Raw genomic sequence first — 19982 nt, forward strand, 5'->3', positions numbered from 1 at the left:
TAGCACCCAGGTTCCAGGACCTTCTTTGCCCACACTTTTAATGGTTCAGGCTCCCTAAGTTTATAGCCTCTGAGAATGGCCCATCTAGGGGATCAGAAGGAGGCAAATGAAGGAGTACAGCAGGGTGGCAAGTGGCAGGCAGAGCTGCACCAGGGAGCACGGCAGCTCTACTTCCTGTGGGTGACAGGCCTGATGCCTGCCCCCAGGGAGAGGTTGCACAAACCTTTCAGCACAGGCTCAGGCTGCCTGACCGCCAGGCCTATGTACCAACTTGCCTCTCCCTCTGGTCACTCTCTCCCACCTGGGGCTGGCATCACTGCTAAGTCCTACAGCCTGGACTGCGTCCTCCATCACCGTGGAGCTGGCGAGGGGCTGGGCCGGAAACCAGGACCTGCCCTCCCGTCATTGGGCACTACTCCTTCCTCATTTTGCTGCTGATTCTAGCCCCAAACAAAACAGTTGAGCCCTTTTCCTTCCTCTGGCAGTTCGTCTCTGGCTTCTGAGGTACTGCAGACAGCACCAGCCAAGTTGGGGGAGCCTGGGCCAACACTGCCAGGACTGAGATAGTGTGCCGTGCTCCTGGACCCGGTTCAGCCCTGTCTGTGGGAGGAAAGAAAGCTTTGTTGTGGCAGCCTGAGGATGATGCCCCAGCTTCAGTTCAGAGATGCATTTTGGGTGAGTGAAGACTACCAGAGAATTAAAAAAGTGGAATGGGCCCCAGGGAGGGCAGATTGGCTGAAATTTCCCCAGGGCAGTTGAGGATATGGTTTGAAGAGAAGAGAGAGGTTTTCTCATAAAATTAGTGGTTGTGTTTTGGTCTTAATTGTGGAAGTAACCTGGGCCACCATCCCTTCTAAGTTGGAAGATAAAGGGGGTTCTCAGCCTGGGGTATGATTTCTCTGCAAACTTCAACACAGTGGGTGAAAGATAACCCCTTTTCTTCCAGGATTTCTCTTCCAGGTGACCGTCTCGTCATAGCAGGATTTTTTGAGAGGAGTCTAATACGTGGGTGGGAGTTTGAAGAGGCCAGGTGAAGAAAAGAAGGGAATGGGTCATAGGTTGGGGACTATGCAAACTTGAATTTGGATATTGGCTCTGTTATTTAAAGGCTGGACAAGTCATTTTACTTCTTGAGCCTCATTTTCCCCATCTACATAGTAGAGATAAATATTAATAAATATACCAGTCCAATGGGAGGATTAAACAAGGTGATCAAATGTAATAAAGTCCCCCACACCTTGCTGGCATTCAAATGGTAATTCTCTTCCCTCACCCAGCCCCCTTCCTTGCAGCCCTTAGGGACCCTTTTAAGAGGTAGCAGGGCTGGACAATTCCTTGCTCACTTTCTTAAATTCAGTGCAGGTGTAAATCAAATCCTTTCTGCCATGAGAGAATAGCACCGCTGGCTTGTAAAGGTTAAATGGCTTGGCCCAGGCCACACATCCTGTAAGCCCAATTTGGGCCCCAGATTCCCCTCAGCTTTTTTTCAGCTGTCCCTCATCCTTCCCCTCTGTTCCTGAACCTCTGGCTGTCCCCAGTGGCTCATGGGGAAGAGCTGAGACCTCTCTAAGAGCTGAGGAATATGACTGTCCCAAGGGCCCCCCTTCTAGCCCCATAGAAGATTCCCTTGGCCCTTTGCTTCAGCCAACAGCCTGCCTTCCCTGAGTCTTTTTCTGGGGCCTGGGGCCAGCATGTGAGTGACCTGCTTCCTGCCTACAGTGACCACACAGTGGGCAGAGGGCTGCTGGGGAGGGTACTCTGTGCCTCTCTGGACCTCTGTTTCCCCATCTCTACAAAGAGGGAATGGGACCAGCCCAGAGATGACAATGGAGACAGACCTAGCTCAGACCATCCCATCTATCAGGCTGCTCTGACTTGGAGTACAAGGTTGGGGAAAGGGGTAAGGCCTGGAAATCCAGGTTGCTCTGTAGCCCAGAGCAGGCCAGGAGACTGATTATTTAACCTCCAGGACATCTATCCCAGACCTAGCTCAGCCCACCTTTCCTAGGACAGAGCTGGGGGCAAGGAACAACCCCATGGCAGGATCTGGTCAGTAGGGGATGGTATATGAGGGAGCAGGGTGTGGCAGCAGCAGCAGCAGCAGCAATAGAAGCAGCAGCAAGAAAGCAGCTTCCTGAGCCGCATCCTGCCACACTCTGCGCTTGCCCCACCCTGAGCCACTGTGGGCTTCCTGGGCTCCAAATGCCTCCTGTCCTCCACTGCTGGCTCCCTGGGTCTGACATGAGAGTAAAGTTTCCCTGGGGAAGGTCAGAGCTGGGACAGGGAGAGAAGTGATCAATGGGAGCCTGTCACACTGAGCCTAGGCAGATGCCCCAGTGTCAGCATCATTGCTCCCAAGGCTTTGAATTCTAACACCTCTCCCTGATCCTCAGCCCATGAAGACAACTAATACAGAACCATGTGTCAATTCACTCCTTTATACTGATGAAGTAGATGCTATTGTTATCCATATTACTCAGAGGAAAAAAATTAAGGAAGCTTAAGTAACTTGCCCAAGATCACACAGCTTGGATTGAACCCTGACAAGCCAGCTCCAGTGCCTGGGTTCTCACCCAGGGTGCTTCATTATCCTCTATCAGCGTGGCAAATCACTAAATTTTGGGGTCACATTGGTGAAATGGACAAAAAAAAATCTGTCCTCCTACCTCCCAGAAAAGTTAGGAGATCAGACAAGGTTGATAGAAGTGCCTTGAAGCTCAATTTACACATAAATCTGTAAAACACAAAAGATATACTGATCTAACTGCCATGGGAATGTTAGGGACAGAGTTCAGCCTGCCCCTTCCCCTATTTTTTCCCCTACCCCTGCCCAAGGCAATACCCTTAAACCCTTTAATAGTGGAAGGAAACCCTAGAACTAGGAAAACCATGTCTCATACCACAGCACTTCAGTTATCCGGCAACCTCAATATTCCTGAACACAGGTGTCACCAGCCCTGTTTCTGGCACTAGCTTACAGTAAGGAAACAAAAGTCATTTTTGAGAAGCTAAGAGCTTACATTAAAGCTCGTATACTTTACTTACACCAGATGGTCCATAGCTTTTAGTTAGGACCTATGAACTCTGATTTTACTCACAATTTTTACAAGATTGGTCATGTGATTTTTTAACCTATTATGCAGCAATTAGTAGGAGTCTGCATGGAACATGATATATAGTTGGTGATTGATAAATGGTGGACCTGAACTTTTAGAGACAGTTTCAAGATAGCTGGTAGCTTGATAGCAAGGGAGGAGACAGAAAAAAAATTATAAAAAGCAGACATAATGGCTCAGAACTGGTGGAAACATTCAGCATAGGTGTAGACCAGTCCTGTCCCTCATTGGGCCTGTATTTGCAATGTTATCAGTGTGGACACACAATATTTATTTATAGCCTTCTTTTATCTGTGGCAGAGCATTCAGATGCAGGCTGCTGTGGAAATGAGGTGGCAGAAGGCTAGCCACACAGGGAAGAAAGGGATAATTTGATTTCTTTTATACATACACTGCGATAAAAATCATCATAGCTTTGCAGGAAGTTTGTGGCTGAGCCTCAGAGCAGGGCCTGTCAGTGAGACAAGGCTGAGGCTGTGAATACAGATGCCTGAGGTGGAAGGCTTAGATCTCCTATAACCTGCCTCAGCACCAAGTTAGAGGGGCACAGAAGCCCAGAGAAGGCAGGGTGCTTCCCCCAACCCCTCCCATACACACAGCTCTCCTTGCCAGTGGCTCTGCTCCCAGCAAACAACCAAACTGTATTACAAGAAACATTTGTCTGCGTCCTCAGCCCATGACTGGCAAGTGGTGTATATGCTCAGTCAATGTTTGTAGAATAAATGAATTGAACAGTGAATATCTCCATGGTCCCACCTGCCTTCTTGAACCAATTTTCTCCTCCATTTCACTTTAGTTATAATCTACAAAGATTTATTAAGCAGGGTTCTTGACTAGGTGGTTTAAGCTGTACCCCTGAGCCTCACCCCTACATCCAATTAGATGAAAACTACCATCTTGTCCTCAAATAAGTCACAGTGCAGTGCTGGAAACTCAGGTTCCCTGATAACTAGGCCAGTCCCTGTGTACCAAGAGGAACAGGGCTCTGAGATGTGCCTTTGCCTCCCACTGTCTCACTCTCTCCCAGCCCTATATATCCAATGGTCTTTGCAAAGAAGTCACTGGATATTGTTTGAAGAGGGAAACTTTAGTCCTAGACCAGGTTTTATTAAGATCCACATTCTATCGCTTTTGGGGTCATTAAAAGGAAAAGTAAGGGTTTAAGGAGGCTGAGCCAGAGATACTACAGTGACCTCTCATCACCACCACCACCCCACCTTTAGGCAGGAGCCACCAAAGGGGACCAAGAGAATAGGCCTGAACTTTTCCCCTCTGATTTGTGGTCACATCTCTCCCCTTTGAAGCTGGTCTCCAGCTTCATTTGAAAACCTCTGTGCCAAGCTGGGAGGATCTGAGGACCCCAACAGACAGAGGACAGGGGAAAGTACTCCTCCCTTGGTGGGGCAGATGAATTACTAGGGAGGCACACAGGACTAAGGCTGGGCCCACCCCTCCCCCATGTGTCCACTCAACTGCTGTAGCCTCTTCCCCTTCCCAGTTCTGAGATTCTGAGCTTCCCCATTTAGGAGGCTAGAGAGAGGGGCCCCATTTTTGGCCTGTCCTAAAGCTGCCTGTCCCCTACCTCAGGACCTGCCAACAGTGGCTCCAGGGCCTCATGGAAAATCAGGAGAGGTTGATGTTCACTGGATGACTGTTCTGGACACTTAAAAGCTATGAACATACCTTAAAAGCAACAAATATAAGATCCTAAAAGGAAAGTGGAAAATAGGAATAAAATAACCTTTGTTGTCTCATCACACTGAGACAACTGGTAATATTTTACCATGTTTCTCTAAGGTTCTTTTACATAGGTGCGAGCATATTGTCCACTTGATTTTGTATTCTCCCCCACCCATTTTCTTGCATTTTAAACTTTATTTTTAATCATGGTAAAATACCCCTAACGTAAAACTTACCATCTTAACCATTTTAAATGTACAGTCCAGATGTGTTCACTACATTCACATTGTTGTGCGGCCCGCCCCCCTTTTCAACATAATTCCATTTTGAACATGTGCGGTTGTGGATGTGGTTTCCTTGTCTTCAAAACAACATTGTTAATGAGTGCACAGTCCTCCAGCTGGTAGATTGGTGGACATGCTATGATTTATTTACCCAATCTTCTATTGTACATTTGGGTTACTGCCAATTATTTACTGTTCTGGACCATGATGCAATGGGTAGATCTTTGTATATTAAGGTTTGCGTTTGAGGATTATTTCTTTGGGTATATCCCCAGAAGAGGAGATATTCCTGGGTAAGAAAGTAGGGGTTCTCTAGCATTTGGCACTAACAGACCCTTTGGGACCCCTCATAGCCCTCTGGCTGGATAGGAGCTGGAGGACTGAGCTGATAGGGGCTCTTCTGGGAACCAAAGTCTGCTCAGACACTGTGGGAGGACTTGCAGTAGGGCAGGCCCTGTAGCCTTGAAGGCTGAGGACGTCAGTGGCTGAGGAGCAGGTCCTTCCCTGAGCAATAGGGGCTTAAAGGCCAGAGAGGGAGGCCCTGGCTGTTCTACCTTTGCTGCCTCCAGTTGCCTTCCCAGTGTCTCCCTGGTCATGGCTGCCAGAAAGAATTGCTTTCACTTTTGTATACTGTTTGATTTTTGGACCATGTAAAATATATTACTTAATGAAACAGTTAAATTAAATTAAAAAGGAAAAGGGGAATATTTATTTCAAGTTCCATGAAGATTTTTCTTCTCCAAGTCTTAGCTACTTAAATCACCCCAGAGAAGTGGGAACAGTGCCTGTCTGCTGAGTACCTAATATGAGCCAAGAACTGTGACAGTCACTCTACATGTGTCCAAACCCATCCTGCATGGAAGGGTTGTAAATGCCTCCCATCTCCAGCACAGAATCATGCACAAGTCAAAAGTTATTCCATGATCACATGTCCAGGGCAGAGCAGGGGCTCCCCTGCAGGTCTATCGGATGCCATAATGCTCTGCCCCTGAATTCAAGGCAACTGGCTTGTTTGTTCTTGCTTCAATTATAACTCCTGTAGGATAAAAGGATGGCATTGATTTCTGTGGTCTTGGAAGCAGGGTGATTTTTTTCTCCATTTCCCCTCTGTTTTTCTGCAAGTGATCACAGATTATATGTGTCATTAAAAGAAAAATATTTAAAAACAAAATTAAGCAATTCCTGTTTTCAAGGCTGAGATGGTAAATTTAGGCTAAATTTGTGGTTCAATAGCATTCCTTTTTCACATACTCTGTGCACACTTTGTAGTACATGAGCCCGCCGGGACCTGAGAACTTGGTTCATCTGTTCTCATTCTACAGGACGTGGCCAACTGTCTGATGGTGATAGGAGATTACAGAGGTTTGTGGTCATGCCTGCTCTGTTTTTGCAATGCCTGCAGATGGTCACCTATAGGATTTACTGGCTACAGTGTCCTGGTTCAAGAGTGTAACCCACACCTTTGATTTTATCTTTGGTGGAAAACAAGATCTGCCTCTCAATGACCCTCTTTGCACTGCAACTCCCAGGAACTTGGGGCTTTTCCTTGCTGCTCCTAATACCTACACACAACTAGGGTAGCCCCTGAAAAGGAGAGGAAGGGCCTTTCTTGGGCTTTGAAAGGGTGGGTGAGGATTTGGGAAATGTCAGGAGGACAAGTGGCACTGCAGGTAGAAGGAATGACATGGGCAAAGGTGTGGAGGGGGAGTGGGCACATTGGGTTTGGAAGACAGTTTTCTGGCCCAGAGGATTGTTCAGGGTAGGAAGATCCCAGCTGGATTGTGAAAAGTCTTGACCAGACTTAGGTGGTGACAGAGACACTGCTTCTGCCTTTTTGCAACCTCTCCAGGGGTAGATGTTTCCTCTCATGCAAAGGGGCCTGAAGACTACAGGTTGTGGGCAGGATGCCTTCCTTCCTCACCCAGAGCCTGACTAACACTATGAACTGCACAATGAAGGAAACTTGGTGCGTCAACTAAAGCTGCCTTGGCTTCCAGCTATAGATAGTAGTGCCCTATGCCTTAAGGGCTGCCCACACCAGGGCTCCCCACTGGGATAGCTTCAGAAGGTCCCTCCCTTACAGACCTTAGTCATTCTCCATTCTTGAGGCTTAGAAGGGAACAGACTTCTTTGAAGCCTCACCTGGCCCCGACCCTCGCTTGCTGGGGGGGGGGGGGGGGGGGGCGTCCTTAAAGAATCATTTCCCTTTTCTGAATTTCAGTTGCCATATCTATAGATGTCAGAGTGATGTTCACCTAAGGTAAAGGCTTTGAAGATGGGGAGGCTCAGGACAGTGCTAAAGGGACCACCTTCTGCTACTCATCACAGAACAGGTCCCAAGGGACATAGACTTATAATTGGATATGCACTTACAGGGTGAGCCTCATATGTGGATTCTCTTATTCTCACAATGCCTTCCCAACTCTTTTCACAATTACGTATTGAATTCCACCATTAGAGAACCTTCCCATGGCTTCAAGTAACAAGATGCATTTAATTCCAATAGCCCTATGAGTTTGGTATTCTTATTCCTGTTTTACAGAGAGAAAAACCAAGGCTTATAAAGGGGATATGTGCCTGCGGACTTTGGGGCTACCTGGCCAGGCCTGGCTGCCACCTTCCCAGGTCTGGGTCAGAGAGCCCTTTGGGGTTAGTGGGAGGGTGTGGTAGTTTGCTGAGACCTGGAACCCTGAACAATGGGTGACCATACAGGCAGGCAAGTGACAGCTGCTTCCGCTGGTGTTGACAGGCCACCCCCTATTGGGCAACAGGAAGTGCTAGCTGGAGCTCCAGTAACAGCTAGGGTGGGGATGGAGTGACCAGATGGTACTCAGGGCTTCCCAGCTGTGGAAATGGAAAAACAGAAGCTGAGCCATACTAGAAATGAAAAGAGGGGGTGATGAACTGAGGCAGGAGAGTGCTTGACATGTCCAAGGGACAACAAAGAGGCCTGTGTGACTGAGGAAGAGTGATAAGATGGAGAGTAGCTGGGGATCAGATCAGAAATGTAACAGGGAGTCAGATCTTGTAGGACTGTAGTTCTTAAAAAGTCCCAATGCCTAGACCATACCCCAAACCAGTTACCTCTGAATTTGGGGCTGGGGCCTGGGCCTCAATATTTTTCAAAGTTCTCCAGTGTTTCCAAAGTGCAGACAGAGTTGAGAACCATTGGTGTAGATAACAATGGTGATTCTGGAGGCACTGCCATTGCTAAGGAGCAGACATCTGGCTTTTACCATTTAAGTGACCTCATTTTACTCCCTTGTGAATGAGTAGAGGGTAGAGGTTAGTTTTTGTGGGGTTTTTTTAACCTTATAACCTTATACAATTACTTTTTCATTATAGTAAATATACATAACATAAAATTTACCATTTTAACCATTATTAAGTGTGCAATTCAGTGGCATGAAGTACATTCACAATGTTGTACAAGCATCACCACTATCTATTTCTGGAACATTTCATCATCCCAAACAGAAACTCTGGACCCATTAAACAATAATTTCCCATCTCCCTCCCTGTATCTCTTCTTCTTTCTACTTTCTGTCTCTATGAATTTGCCTAAATAGGAACCTCATATAAGTGGATCATACAATAATTGTCCTTTTGTGTCTGGTTTACTTCACTTAGCATAATGTCTTTTAGGTTCATTCATGTTTTAGCATGTATCAGAATTTCATTCCTTTTTAAGGCTGAACAGTAGTCACTCACCTTGCTGAGCCTCAGTTGCTCATCTGTAACATGGAGCAATAACAGCACAGTGGACATTACAGGGTGCTCTGAGAATTAGAGGTGATAAGATATCAAGAGCACTGGTGTCTACCTGTGCACATCCTACCCAGTTCCCTTTCTTGAATTTGGAACCTGGCCCTGGCTCCCATTAAGCTCCTGGGAAAGTCCCACATCTTTCTCTGACCCAAGGCCCTCTTCTAGCTGGCCTCAGGCCACATCTTCGGACACCTGCCCTAGCCCCCTCAGATTTTTCACTGCTGCCTTTCAGGCAGGCTTACATCTCTGAGCATCAAATTTCCAAGCTTCTAAACCTGAGGGGCTCATTCCCATCTCCAGGCTTCTACCCAGACTTGTGCTCACCCCTAACCTCCTGCCCCTCCCTGTTCTCTTTTCTATACATTTTGGTTTCATAAAGCAGAAGGGAGAAGTAGGGGATTGAGCTTGGTCTTTAAGATTTGAGATGGTAGAAGGGAAGTGGGCAATCATCACAGGCTGGGGAAAGCGGACTGTGATAGTGGAGAGTTTTCCTTCTTGATAATCGGAAGAGGCCTATTTAAAAGAACAAAGCTTTCAAGCCAGATAGACCTTGGTCTAAAGCCAGGCATACCCATACAATTGCTGTTTGATCCTGGACAAATTCCATAATCTCTCTCATCCTCAGTGTCCTCAAACAATAGCACCCTTTGGTCACTATTACTGAGATAAGAAGCACCAGATGCACATACTAGGTCTTCTTCTGGTGCCTGTGATGCCCAATCTCACCCAGGTATGTGGATTCTTGGGAGGCCCTGAAAGTTCACAGAGCTCTGACAGAACCTGTGGAAGGCTGTATGGTGACTGTCAGACACAGGCCTGCAGGATCCGCAGCATGTTGGGCTCAGAGAGGACCCAAGATGAGGGGCCCCAGATGTGTCAGGGGCCCAGCCAGCTGGGCTGCTTGGTTACTTTGGTGAGGAGCCCTGGGAGGCCCTGTGGGGCCATCCATCAGACTGGGGGGTCAATGGAAATACATTTCTAATCTCAAGGCCCTGTCAACCCAGCTAAACCCAGAATAGCCCATCTAACCACATTCAACACGCTTTGGTTTTTCTAAAATAAATGTCTGTCTTTGCCTTCTCAGCTCTCTCCCTGTGACACCTATCCTGAACTATCTTAGAAAAGCTGCAAATCACTTCACATTTACCTGCTTATGCATGGTCCCCTCCAATCCTTGGGTCAGGGGACACTTAGACCCCAAACACCTAGTACAGGGACAGGTCCTCTCTGTGGAATCTCCAACCTGCTCACAGACAGCTAGTGATGGGGCACTTTCCACCTATTGAAGCAGCTTGCCCTGCATTCCATAACTGGGGTCACTTCAGCTCTTGGAAAACCCTTCCTTGTATTGACCTAGAGTTGGTCTCCCTGTCTACCCCACTGAGTCCTGCCTAGAGCTCTGATAACACCAACCATAGACATTCCCTCTGTTTCTGATGGCCCCACAAAGGTCTGCAGGTGACATCATTCCTCAAGGGTTCCTCAAGGGCTTTAGCTTGAGATCGTCTCTTTACCCACTCCTCCTCCTGGGATATTCTGGGTAAGCAACCAACTTGCCTACTGAAGTCTGTGGTCATCCATCCATCCATCCATCCATCCATCCATCCATCCATCCATCCATCCATCCATCCATCCAACCATGCCATACCTGGGTGTTTGGTCCTTTGCCTTCCTCAGTTTGCTGAACAATAACAGTGAAGGTGAGCCCTACTGTGGGATAATAGGTGAGGGGCAGGAGAAACAGCCTGACTGCTACTCATTGACTTATTCTCTCAGAGCTCCAGTTTCCATATTTGTACGACTATTATAAGAAGTAGAGGGAATGGGTCTGTCTGGTTTATTTAAAGGTGCTGGGTAATAAGTCTTTGAATCCTCAAGCAAATGGTGTGGCTCCCTCCGTGGGGAACCTCAGGAGCCAACAGTTATAAAGCCACTTTGTCTTAAGAGTCTCCCTGAGGCACTTTATTCAGCTCTTTGATCAACTGGTTTGCTAAGCAGTGCTGTGCAGACACTGGTCACGAGGACCCAGTAGAGAACCAGACAAGTCCATTCTACCTTCATGGAGCTGCCTTCTGGAGAGTTCAGTGCTCACTACCTCAGGTTTCCTAACAATCCTAATGATTGGCTTTCTTGAGAGGTCCACAGAAGACAAGCAACAGTAAACTAGTTGCTAGCTACAGAAGTCCCTAATGTTAAACTGGTGTGAGAAATGAAAGGCAAAACCACCTCAGTTCTAAGCTGCCCCTCAGAGTTGTTCAGAATTGCTATTCTCATCTTTTGGAGCTTCTGAGATGAAAGGGAGAGTCTAGTCTCCCTGTTCTGTCTCCTCTACCACCAAGAAAAGGTGTTTTTTATTTTAAAAAAAGTTTTTAAAAAACGAAAAGCATGTCAGACATCAGAAATGTTTTTGACAAGAATGGTTAGCACATTACAAAATGTTTTCTTAACTTGGTAGAGTGAAAGCAGGAAACAATTTTTCTTTCTTCTACCTTCCAGTGCCACTATTAGATTGCTATTCCCCACCGCTGGGCACATGTTAGAACTTTCCTAGTCCTTTTCAGATACAGCTTACTCTTGTTCAACAAACTAAGGCCAGAATTTCACTCTCAGTTTAAAGCTTCCCAGGCTTCCAACTGTATGTTTGAAGCCTATGATAGGAAAAGAGGACAGGGTCCATTTCTTCACTTGCCATGTTCTACCAATACCCACTGCCAGCTGTTCCTGGTGTCTCCATGTACAGGGCAGGCATGGGTCAGGACTCTAAAAGGGCAAAAGGTCTTCTTCCTGGTACTGTTGTAGCTGGTGTAAGTGTAGCAGGTGGTAGATGCCCACAGATCAGCTCTTCCTCTCCTGGGCACCTAGGCTGGTTCTTTGCTACCCTGTACCCCTGGAGTAACCCCCTGCAGTATCCATCCATGTTCTGCTGCTGCCTGCCTCTGACCTCTCCCAGTCTCATCCAACAGTCCACTCCACACAGCTTCTTTTGGTGCTGCCTCTCTCCCTGTCAGGCAGTTCTCAAGGGTAGAGAGTTACAAGGATGCTCTTCCCAGTTACCTTCCATGGCCCCCAGTTAGTTCCCAGGTAAAATATCAGTGCCAATTCCTGGACAGGCCAACCACTTCCACCCAGCCTCATTCTTCTTTCAGCCCCCAGGCAGCTCCAGCCCATCTCCTGACTTCAGACTTCTCTAGGTAAGACACCACCACTGGTAGCCATGGCTTCCAAAAGCCAGCATACACACATCAACTTCCCTGTTGGAAGGTCAACTGAAGGTCACATCTCCCCTTATAACCCATTTCACAGTGAGGAAGGCCCAGAGAGAGCAAGGGACTTTACCAAGTCTACCCAGCTTATTCCTGGCAGATGGGAACCAAATCCAGGCCTCTCCCTCCAAGGTTAGAGGTTTAGCTATCTTCTGATATACTTTATATTCTGAAATTCCATGTAAAGGAGCACTTGAAAAAGGTTCTGCTGTTTTTTAAATGGACCTTCTGGTAGGGGAGGGTGTGTGGGGGCTGTGGTGGGGAGATGATGCCATTTTTATAGTCTGGCCACAGCTGGGGGAAGGTTGTGCTGTGTGGGGGAGAGGGTGGAGCAGGTAGAGATGGGGCAGGGATGGGGAACTACCACTTGCAGAACAGCCACTAAGCTTAGGGCTTTGCAGAGAGGTGAAGAAACGGGAGGTTAAGAGCCAAGATCTTGGTCTGTGAGAGCTGGGTTCAAATCTCAACTGTGCCCTGCAGTTCCCCGAACAGTTTAGGTAACCTCTGGGTTCCCTTGTCCTCAGCTATTAAATGGGGATAATCATCCTTAACTCAGTACCTGCCTCAAGGCAAGTTCTGGTCACTATCACTATACACATGATTTCACTGGATTCTCAGATCAATCCTACGTGGTAGGAACTATTAGGCCCATTTTTACACATGGAGGAGTAGAAGCTGAGAACTACCAAGGTCACCAGATGAGGTGTGAATCCATATCTAGTCTGCTGAACTCTGTCCAGTCTCTCAGACCAGGCCTGGGCACCCTCCCTGACTTGGCAGCCATTGTCTATCCTGATGGGGTTATGCCCTAGAGGGATGGCTGTCAGGGCCAGGAGAGAGAATGACCTCTGTCCCCATTTCCTCAATGAGGAAACCAGGTTCCAAGAAAGGAAGCGGCTTACTCAGGGCCCTGGTCCCTGGAGCCACCAAGAGTGATATGGGTGAGATTCCAAGATGGTGGCAGATTAAGTGGAAGCTACATTGACACCCTCCCAGGACCAAACAAATTAAACTAAAATATAGAAAAACCATCTTGAATAATCAACTGAAAACTAGATGGAGAGAATCCTTATAACCAAGACTGCAAAGTGGAGACTGCATAGAGACTGGTAGGAAGTGTGGAGGCATGAGAGGGCTGGCTGGGCTCCCACAGGCAGCAGCTAAAGTTCCAGAGGGATATCTCAGCTGTGGGGTATTCCCACTGAGGACCCTTGGGTCTAAGCCCCAAGCCGGGCTCACATAACATTTGGCCCACATAAGGTGCCCACATAAGGTGCCCACATAACATATGGCCATGAAAAGGAAGCAGGTTTCTGTCTGCCAGGGAGAGGCAGCTGGAAATGCAGGCACCTTCTTAAAGGGCCAATGCACAAAGTTTCATGTGCAGCCACTCACCTTGGGCTCCAGCAGAGAGAGGGCAGAGTGGACTGGAGTGGTGTGAGGAGAATCTAGGATTGGGAGCTCTGGGGATAGAGTTCCAATTCCTGTGCTGAGTCATTCCCCCATACTGCAGGGAACATCTTTCTCAGGTAGACCTTTACTATCTAGGCAACTTTTGCCTGAGGGGGAGAAGCAATTACCCCACCCTGTTGGAAAACCTCAAGCCCCGCCCTGTGGAGTTTATGCCTTGCTGTGGTCTATAGCCTGAGGCTCATTAAGAGACTTAGAATATCAATTAGCCTGCAGGTGGAGGTTGAACTCTGGATGCTTTGAGCCTTTGCCTGATCTGCTTCTGGGCCCAGGGCTAGGAAAAGCAGATCTTGGTGCACATCTTGGTCCTTTCCAAACACACACAGCCTCAGCAGAGAGCCACAAGCTGCGGATTGCTGAAGGCTCCAAACACTGTACTCAGGGCCAGTCACAAACAGCATCTGACACTGGCTTGCACCAGAGACCCTCCAAAAAGACTGGGACTTGTAGCATATCCACCTAATACATAGAAACAAACCCAAACAGGCAGCCAAAATGGGAAGACTAAAAAAAAAGCCCCAAATGAAAGAATAAGAGAATTCTCCAGAAGAAGAACTAAATGCAATGAAAGAATAAGAGAATTCTCCAGAAGAAGAACTAAATGCAATGGAGATAAAAAATTTATCAGATATAGAGATCAGAATAATGATTACAAGGATGCTCAACATCATGAGAAAAGATACAGAAACTATGAAAAAAGACCAGTTGGAAATGAAGAATGACATAGCAGCAATAAAGAACACAGTGGAAGGAATAAACAGCAAATTAGAGGAAGCCAAGGACTGGATCAGTGAATTAGAAGGCAGGATAGAAAAAAAATCAATGAGACAACCAAAAAGAAAAAACAATTGAAAAACAGGAGGAAAGCTTAAGGGAGCTGTGTGTCAACATGAAAGGTAACAATATTTGCATCATAGGAGTGCCAGAAGAGGTCGAAAGTAAGCAAGGGTTAGAGAACCTGTTTGAAGAAATAATGGCAGAAACCTGGTGAAGGCAAAAGTCACACAAGTTCAGGAGGCACAGAAAATCCCAAGCAAAAAGAACCCAAAGAGGACCACGCCCAGATACATCATAATTAAAATGCCAAAAATGCAAGACAAAGAGAGAATCTTAAAGGCAGCAAGAGAAAAGCAATCTGTTACCTACAAAGGAGCTCCCATAAGGCTGTCAGCTGACTTCTTATCAGAAACTCTAAAGGCCAGAAGGGAATAGCATGAAGTATTCAAGGTAATGCAAAACAAGGATCTGAAACCAAGAGTACTCTATCCAGCAAGGCTATCCTTCAAAATAGATGGTGATATAAAGAGCTCCCCAGGTAAAAAAAAGGCTAAAGGAGTTTATCACCACCAAACTAGCTTTGCAAGAAATGTTAAAGGAACTGCTGTAATACGAAGTACCAAGAATGCCTAGTAAAGCTCCTCTGTGAAGCTGTTCAGACCAGGGCTTTTAATTGCTGGGAGTTTTTTGACTGCTGCTTCAATTTCATCAGTTGTTATTGGCCTATTCAGGTTTTCTGATTTTTCCTGATTCAGTTTTACATGATCTCACTCATATGTGGAATCTAATGAACAAAATAAACTGATAATCAAAATAGATCCAGAGACATAGAAGCATGGAACAGACTGAGGGATCTCAGAGGGAAGGCGGGGGTGGGGGAGTGGTTGGGGATTAATCAAAGAACTTATATGCATAACTCATGGACACAGACAATTGTGTAGTGAAGGCCTGGTGGAGGGGCGCATACAGAGTCGAGGGGATTAATGGGGAAAAAAGGGGACATTTATAATACTTTCTACAATAAAGATAAAAAAAAAAAAAAAAGTGATATGGGCAGGAAAGGAGTAAGTGATGGTAGGTACAGAAAATGTTTCTCCACCTATCCAGTAGGGTCATGGCAGGGCCATAGCCTGCTCCAGGCCTGAACAATGGCTCACACCCAGATCCACCTAGAGTGGGAAGCAGATATAGGCTGTCCCTGGACAAAACAGGGGAACACAGGCCTTCCCCACACTGCCTTGAGGCTGAAGCAGGAATATGCTTTCTCTTGCCTATAGCTTTCCTGAGTACCTCCTCCTGGAGCCTTGAGAGAGAGCCTGCATCCCTGATCTAGTCCCTCCGGGGGGAAAGTGAGGCCCAGAGTGGCCACGCTTTATAGGTGGCAAGACCTGCAATCCTATATCTGGTTTGAGCAAGCCTCTCAAAGGAGAGAATTGCATCTGTTGGCCACCCAGCACCCTACCCCAAGGTGGGTTACCCTAGATGCCCCATTGTGGGGCTTCTGGCTGCTTGCTGGTTGTCAGTACTTAATCTTCAAAGCCAGCACAGCCCTTCTCCAAGGCAGCAGTCCTCAACTGAATGATAGCCTGAAGTACAGCTTTGATTTGAGGTGGAAAGAATTTGAATAATCATTTTCAAAAGTTATTTTTTAAATAATTTTTTTGAAGTTTCAAAATTTTAAAAAACAGTTGATGGGATGTTTAATGAATGACTGGTATAGGTATGTGGCTTTGGGAACTGGCCAACCTGAGTTCATATCCCAGATTCTCTGACGTTTACCAGGTGAGTGACCTTGAGCAGTATCTTCCCTCTTTGGGCCTCCTCCTCACCATCTTTACTTCCTTGGGTATGTATTTTCAATTGGATAATGGCTGTGATATTCTTGATGCAGTGTGTGGCAGGTGGACTCCACAAATAGCAATTTCACAAAGGGCAAAGCCATGGGCAGGTTTCAGGTGACAGAGGCAGTGGGTGCACAGAAAGAAGTGAGAGGACTTCCTTTTGGTAGCTTTGGCATTGTGGAAATGTCAGCATGAGCCCATAAATGAGGGGGACCAGTAGGGAGCTCTTGGTATTTAGAGGGTGAAGCTGGGTGGGTGCAAGAAGAGAAAGTCAGGGTACATCTCAAGGGGGTGATCTGGTGCTCGGTCTTGTGCTGGAGAACCAACTGATTAATTGATTGGATGATTGGTTCATTCATTTCTTCAACAGTATACTGCCCATATCCAAGCAATGAATCAGAACTCACCCCCTTGAGAAGGTGGCTGGGGTGAGGGTGCAGTCTGGGGGAGGTTGCAGCTCCCAGAGAATCAGGTACTTCCCTGGAAAAGGCTAGTCACTTGTGATGGTAGCTTATTGAACTGCAGCTCCTGCTAGCACCACCATGGCTCTGAGCAGAGGATGAACAAGATTCTAGATCCTGTGGCACTCTGAGAACATGAGGTCCTAGGGACCCAGCCTGCAGGGCCCTTTCTGGCTGCCTTCTGCCTCCTCCAGAATGGCCAATGTAGCTTTGATTTTTGCTTCTGTTTCTACTCTGGGAATAAGGACAGAGGGGTTCCCTGGACATGGGGCTGGGAAGGAAGAGGAGAGTGTCCTGCTGCAGGGCTGGACTCCAGTCAGAGTTCTCTGCTCAGCTCCATGCCATCTCTCCCAGACATGGTAGGCATGGGAGGATTACTTGAACCCACACAGAGAACACATATAGTGCAGAGACCATACAGTGTAGAGGTGAAGAGCATAGACTTGACCCAGACAGCTTTCAAGCTGTGTCACTCTGGGCACACTTCACCCATCTGTGCCTCAGTTTTCATACTTACACAGCTAAGATAATAGGGTTATTGAAACAATGACAGGAGTGAGCAGTACAGGGGACCCTATAAAGGCTGTCATCACAGGTCTTGGTGGTGGCCCTTCCCATGGCTATCCTGTGTTGAGGAGTTGATGTCTCCTGGACTGTAAGCTCTGATACCAGGTAGGTCTCACTTATGCACCTGGTGCCTCCACATATGGGGCGGTGCCTGTGTGCCTGTGTAAAGCCAGGTCCTGAATCTTAAGAGCTTGCCTTTGAATGAGGGAGATGGAGGCAGATGAGGAGGTGGTCAGAAGGGTACTTGCCAAGCTGAGCTCCCCACTCAGCACTGCCCAGTGTGGCCCTCATACATCCCTCTGTTCTTTGTGACAGTGCAGGGACTTCACAGCCCACACCGGCTATGAGGTACTGCTGCAGCGGCTGCTGGATGGCAGGAAGATGTGCAAGGACATGGAGGAGCTGCTGAGGCAGAGGTGAGCACTGACAGGGTAGGTGAGGGCAGGCAAGGGAGGGAGGCCACCCTTCACCCAGCTCTGGAAAATGGCTAAGGCTGCCCATCCCAGCCAAGTTGCTGTCAGGACAGAGGGGGTGTGGGGGCCTGGATAAAAGAAAGTGAAGAGATTAGCCAAAGAACATATAAAGTATAGCCCCTAGACACAGACAACAGTGTGGTGAAGGCTAAGATGGGCGGCGGTGGGCAAAGGGCAGGGAAAATGGGGGACATCTGTAATAGTGTCAACAATAAAAATTTAAAAAGAAAATAACCATTTTTGCTGATATTGAAAATAATATGGGCACATTAAAAATACTGAGAAACTTGGGCCATTTTTCTTAAATAGTATTGCCATTTCCTTTATTATTTTATAGAACACTTTATACATTAAAGTTATTTTCCTTTTTCAAAAAAAAGAGTCATGAGTGTGGCTCTCCTGTGTTTCCCCAGACATGGGCCTTCCCCAAGTGAGCAAATAATATGAAGTCCTTTGAGATATACCTGCATTTGACCAACATTTATTTAGAGAAAGGGCTGGGGGCTTAACTTTCTCAAGGAGGAGCCTGGAGGGCCAGCCTTCCCCCAGATGCTGAGAGAGTGGCTTCCAGGGTCCTGTTGCAGACTTTTGAGGTATCTGCAGACATTTGAGGGGGCCATGGCCAGCAGGACTGGAGGAGATACAGTGCCCATGCTTTGTTTTTGCAGGGCCCAAGCTGAGGAACGGTACGGGAAGGAGCTGGTGCAAATTGCCCGGAAAGCAGGCGGCCAGACAGAGATCAAGTAAGAAGTCCCAGGCACTTTCCGGGCATTTAGACAGGGTTTAGTATGGACCGGGAAGGGCCAGGGAGGGTCTAGCTGGCTCCCAGGGCAGGGGTGCCTAAAGGACAACTCTCTTGGGTATTGAAAAATCGGATTCTGTGTATGGGAGAAACTCCAGTGGTCTGAGTGGCAAGAAGGCCCTGGGCAGGAGCCATCTGTCCTCAGATACTTGGAACACAGTCCATACAACCTGGGCAGCCTCCCCCAAAGTCCTGAGAGCCCTGAGGGGCAGGTGACAGGCCTTCTACTCACTGCCCAGCCCCCTACAGCATTCACTCAGCCTAGGCTGCAAGGTGAGGATACATATGCATTCTAGTACCGCTTCTCACCTACCAGCTGTGTCATCTTGGGCTGGTCACTGACACTCTCTGTGCCTCCATTTCCTCACAGGTGAGGCAGGACAATAATGCAACATTCCTCAAAAGATTAAAGGAGTCCAGGGGCTCAGCTCAGGCCTGGCTAGGAGGTGAGGCAATAAAGACAGCTGGTGCTGTGAAGCAGCCAGTCTTCTTGAGCCTTGAGACCTGGGTCTCTGTGTGCAGAATGCTGGGCAGGGGAGCAGATGGGGAAAGAGTAACGATTTGAGGATGGCTGAAGGAGAACTTTCGAAGAGTGGAGTGGAGGGGCTACCTTGGGAAGATGCGGATTCTCCTGCTGGGTGATCACCGAGCCAGCCTGAAAGGCAGACAGAGTGCTGGACTCCAAGTTCTAAAAGGGCTCTGATGAGTCCTTCTTCTCCTATCCAGGAGCCCCAAGATCTGACCCTAGCCTGCAGCTGCCATAGCAACCCCTGATTCTTGCGCCTGCTCCATGGAAATCAAGCCTTTGAGTGTCTGGCTCTGCCCAAGGAAAGTGGCCCCGAAAGCTCCAAAGCCTGGAACCAGATCCTCTTATTTCAGGGCCCTGAACACTCTCTAGGTCTTCTAAAGACCCAGGGGATGCTAGCTGGTTGCTGCTTCCCACCTGGATCCAGAGAAAACATTCAAAGAGCTAAAGGAAGGTTTTAAAATGGTATGAGCCAGGGGAGATGAAAGCTCAGTTCCTGCATTGGACTAAAGAGCATGAATGCAGACTAAGAATTCATGAGCTCTAGTCCTCTCTGAGTCTGGTTCTCATCTGCCCACTCTAGTGGGCTATTGTGAAGATCAACAGGAACATGGGCTGAGGGCCTTCCAGGGGCAGAGCCAAGGCTAGTTACAGGCTGGACACAGAAGAGGGTTCAGGATATGGTGAGGAATGAATGGAGTCTGCTGGGGCCCTTCTTTGCCTGATCCAGTTGAGGGAGTATGACCAAGGAGGAGTCCCTGCCTGACTCCTAGGCCAGGAAAACTTTCCCTGAAAGAGAAACTACCTCCTTCGAGGAGTTGGAGAGGGTGCTCCAGGCAGGGCCATGATGGGAACCCAGGCTAAGGAGCTGTGAGTCACAGGGGATTTAAAACAGTGAAGAAGAAGCCACTAAGGAAGAGCATAAAATGGGAGTGGAGCCAGGGGGTTAGTGGG

The 19982-nt window shown here is 47.7% G+C and overlaps 1 protein-coding gene across 1 annotated transcript in view; it reads left to right on the forward strand.

Moving 5' to 3' along the window:
- The first annotated feature begins 606 nt into the window (after positions 1-606).
- The window catches only part of PSTPIP1 (proline-serine-threonine phosphatase interacting protein 1), a 38480-nt gene continuing 19104 nt past the window's right edge, over positions 607-19982 (forward strand). Inside the window, exons 1-3 of the mRNA XM_016214194.2 lie at positions 607-675; positions 17543-17643; positions 18369-18443. Coding sequence (XP_016069680.1) covers positions 640-675; positions 17543-17643; positions 18369-18443 — 212 coding nt within the window. The 5' untranslated portion in view covers positions 607-639. The remainder of the gene's footprint in view (positions 676-17542; positions 17644-18368; positions 18444-19982) is intronic.

This window comes from Miniopterus natalensis, chromosome 1 (genome assembly GCF_054644295.1).
Source record: "Miniopterus natalensis isolate mMinNat1 chromosome 1, mMinNat1.hap1, whole genome shotgun sequence".
NCBI lineage: Eukaryota > Metazoa > Chordata > Mammalia > Chiroptera > Miniopteridae > Miniopterus > Miniopterus natalensis.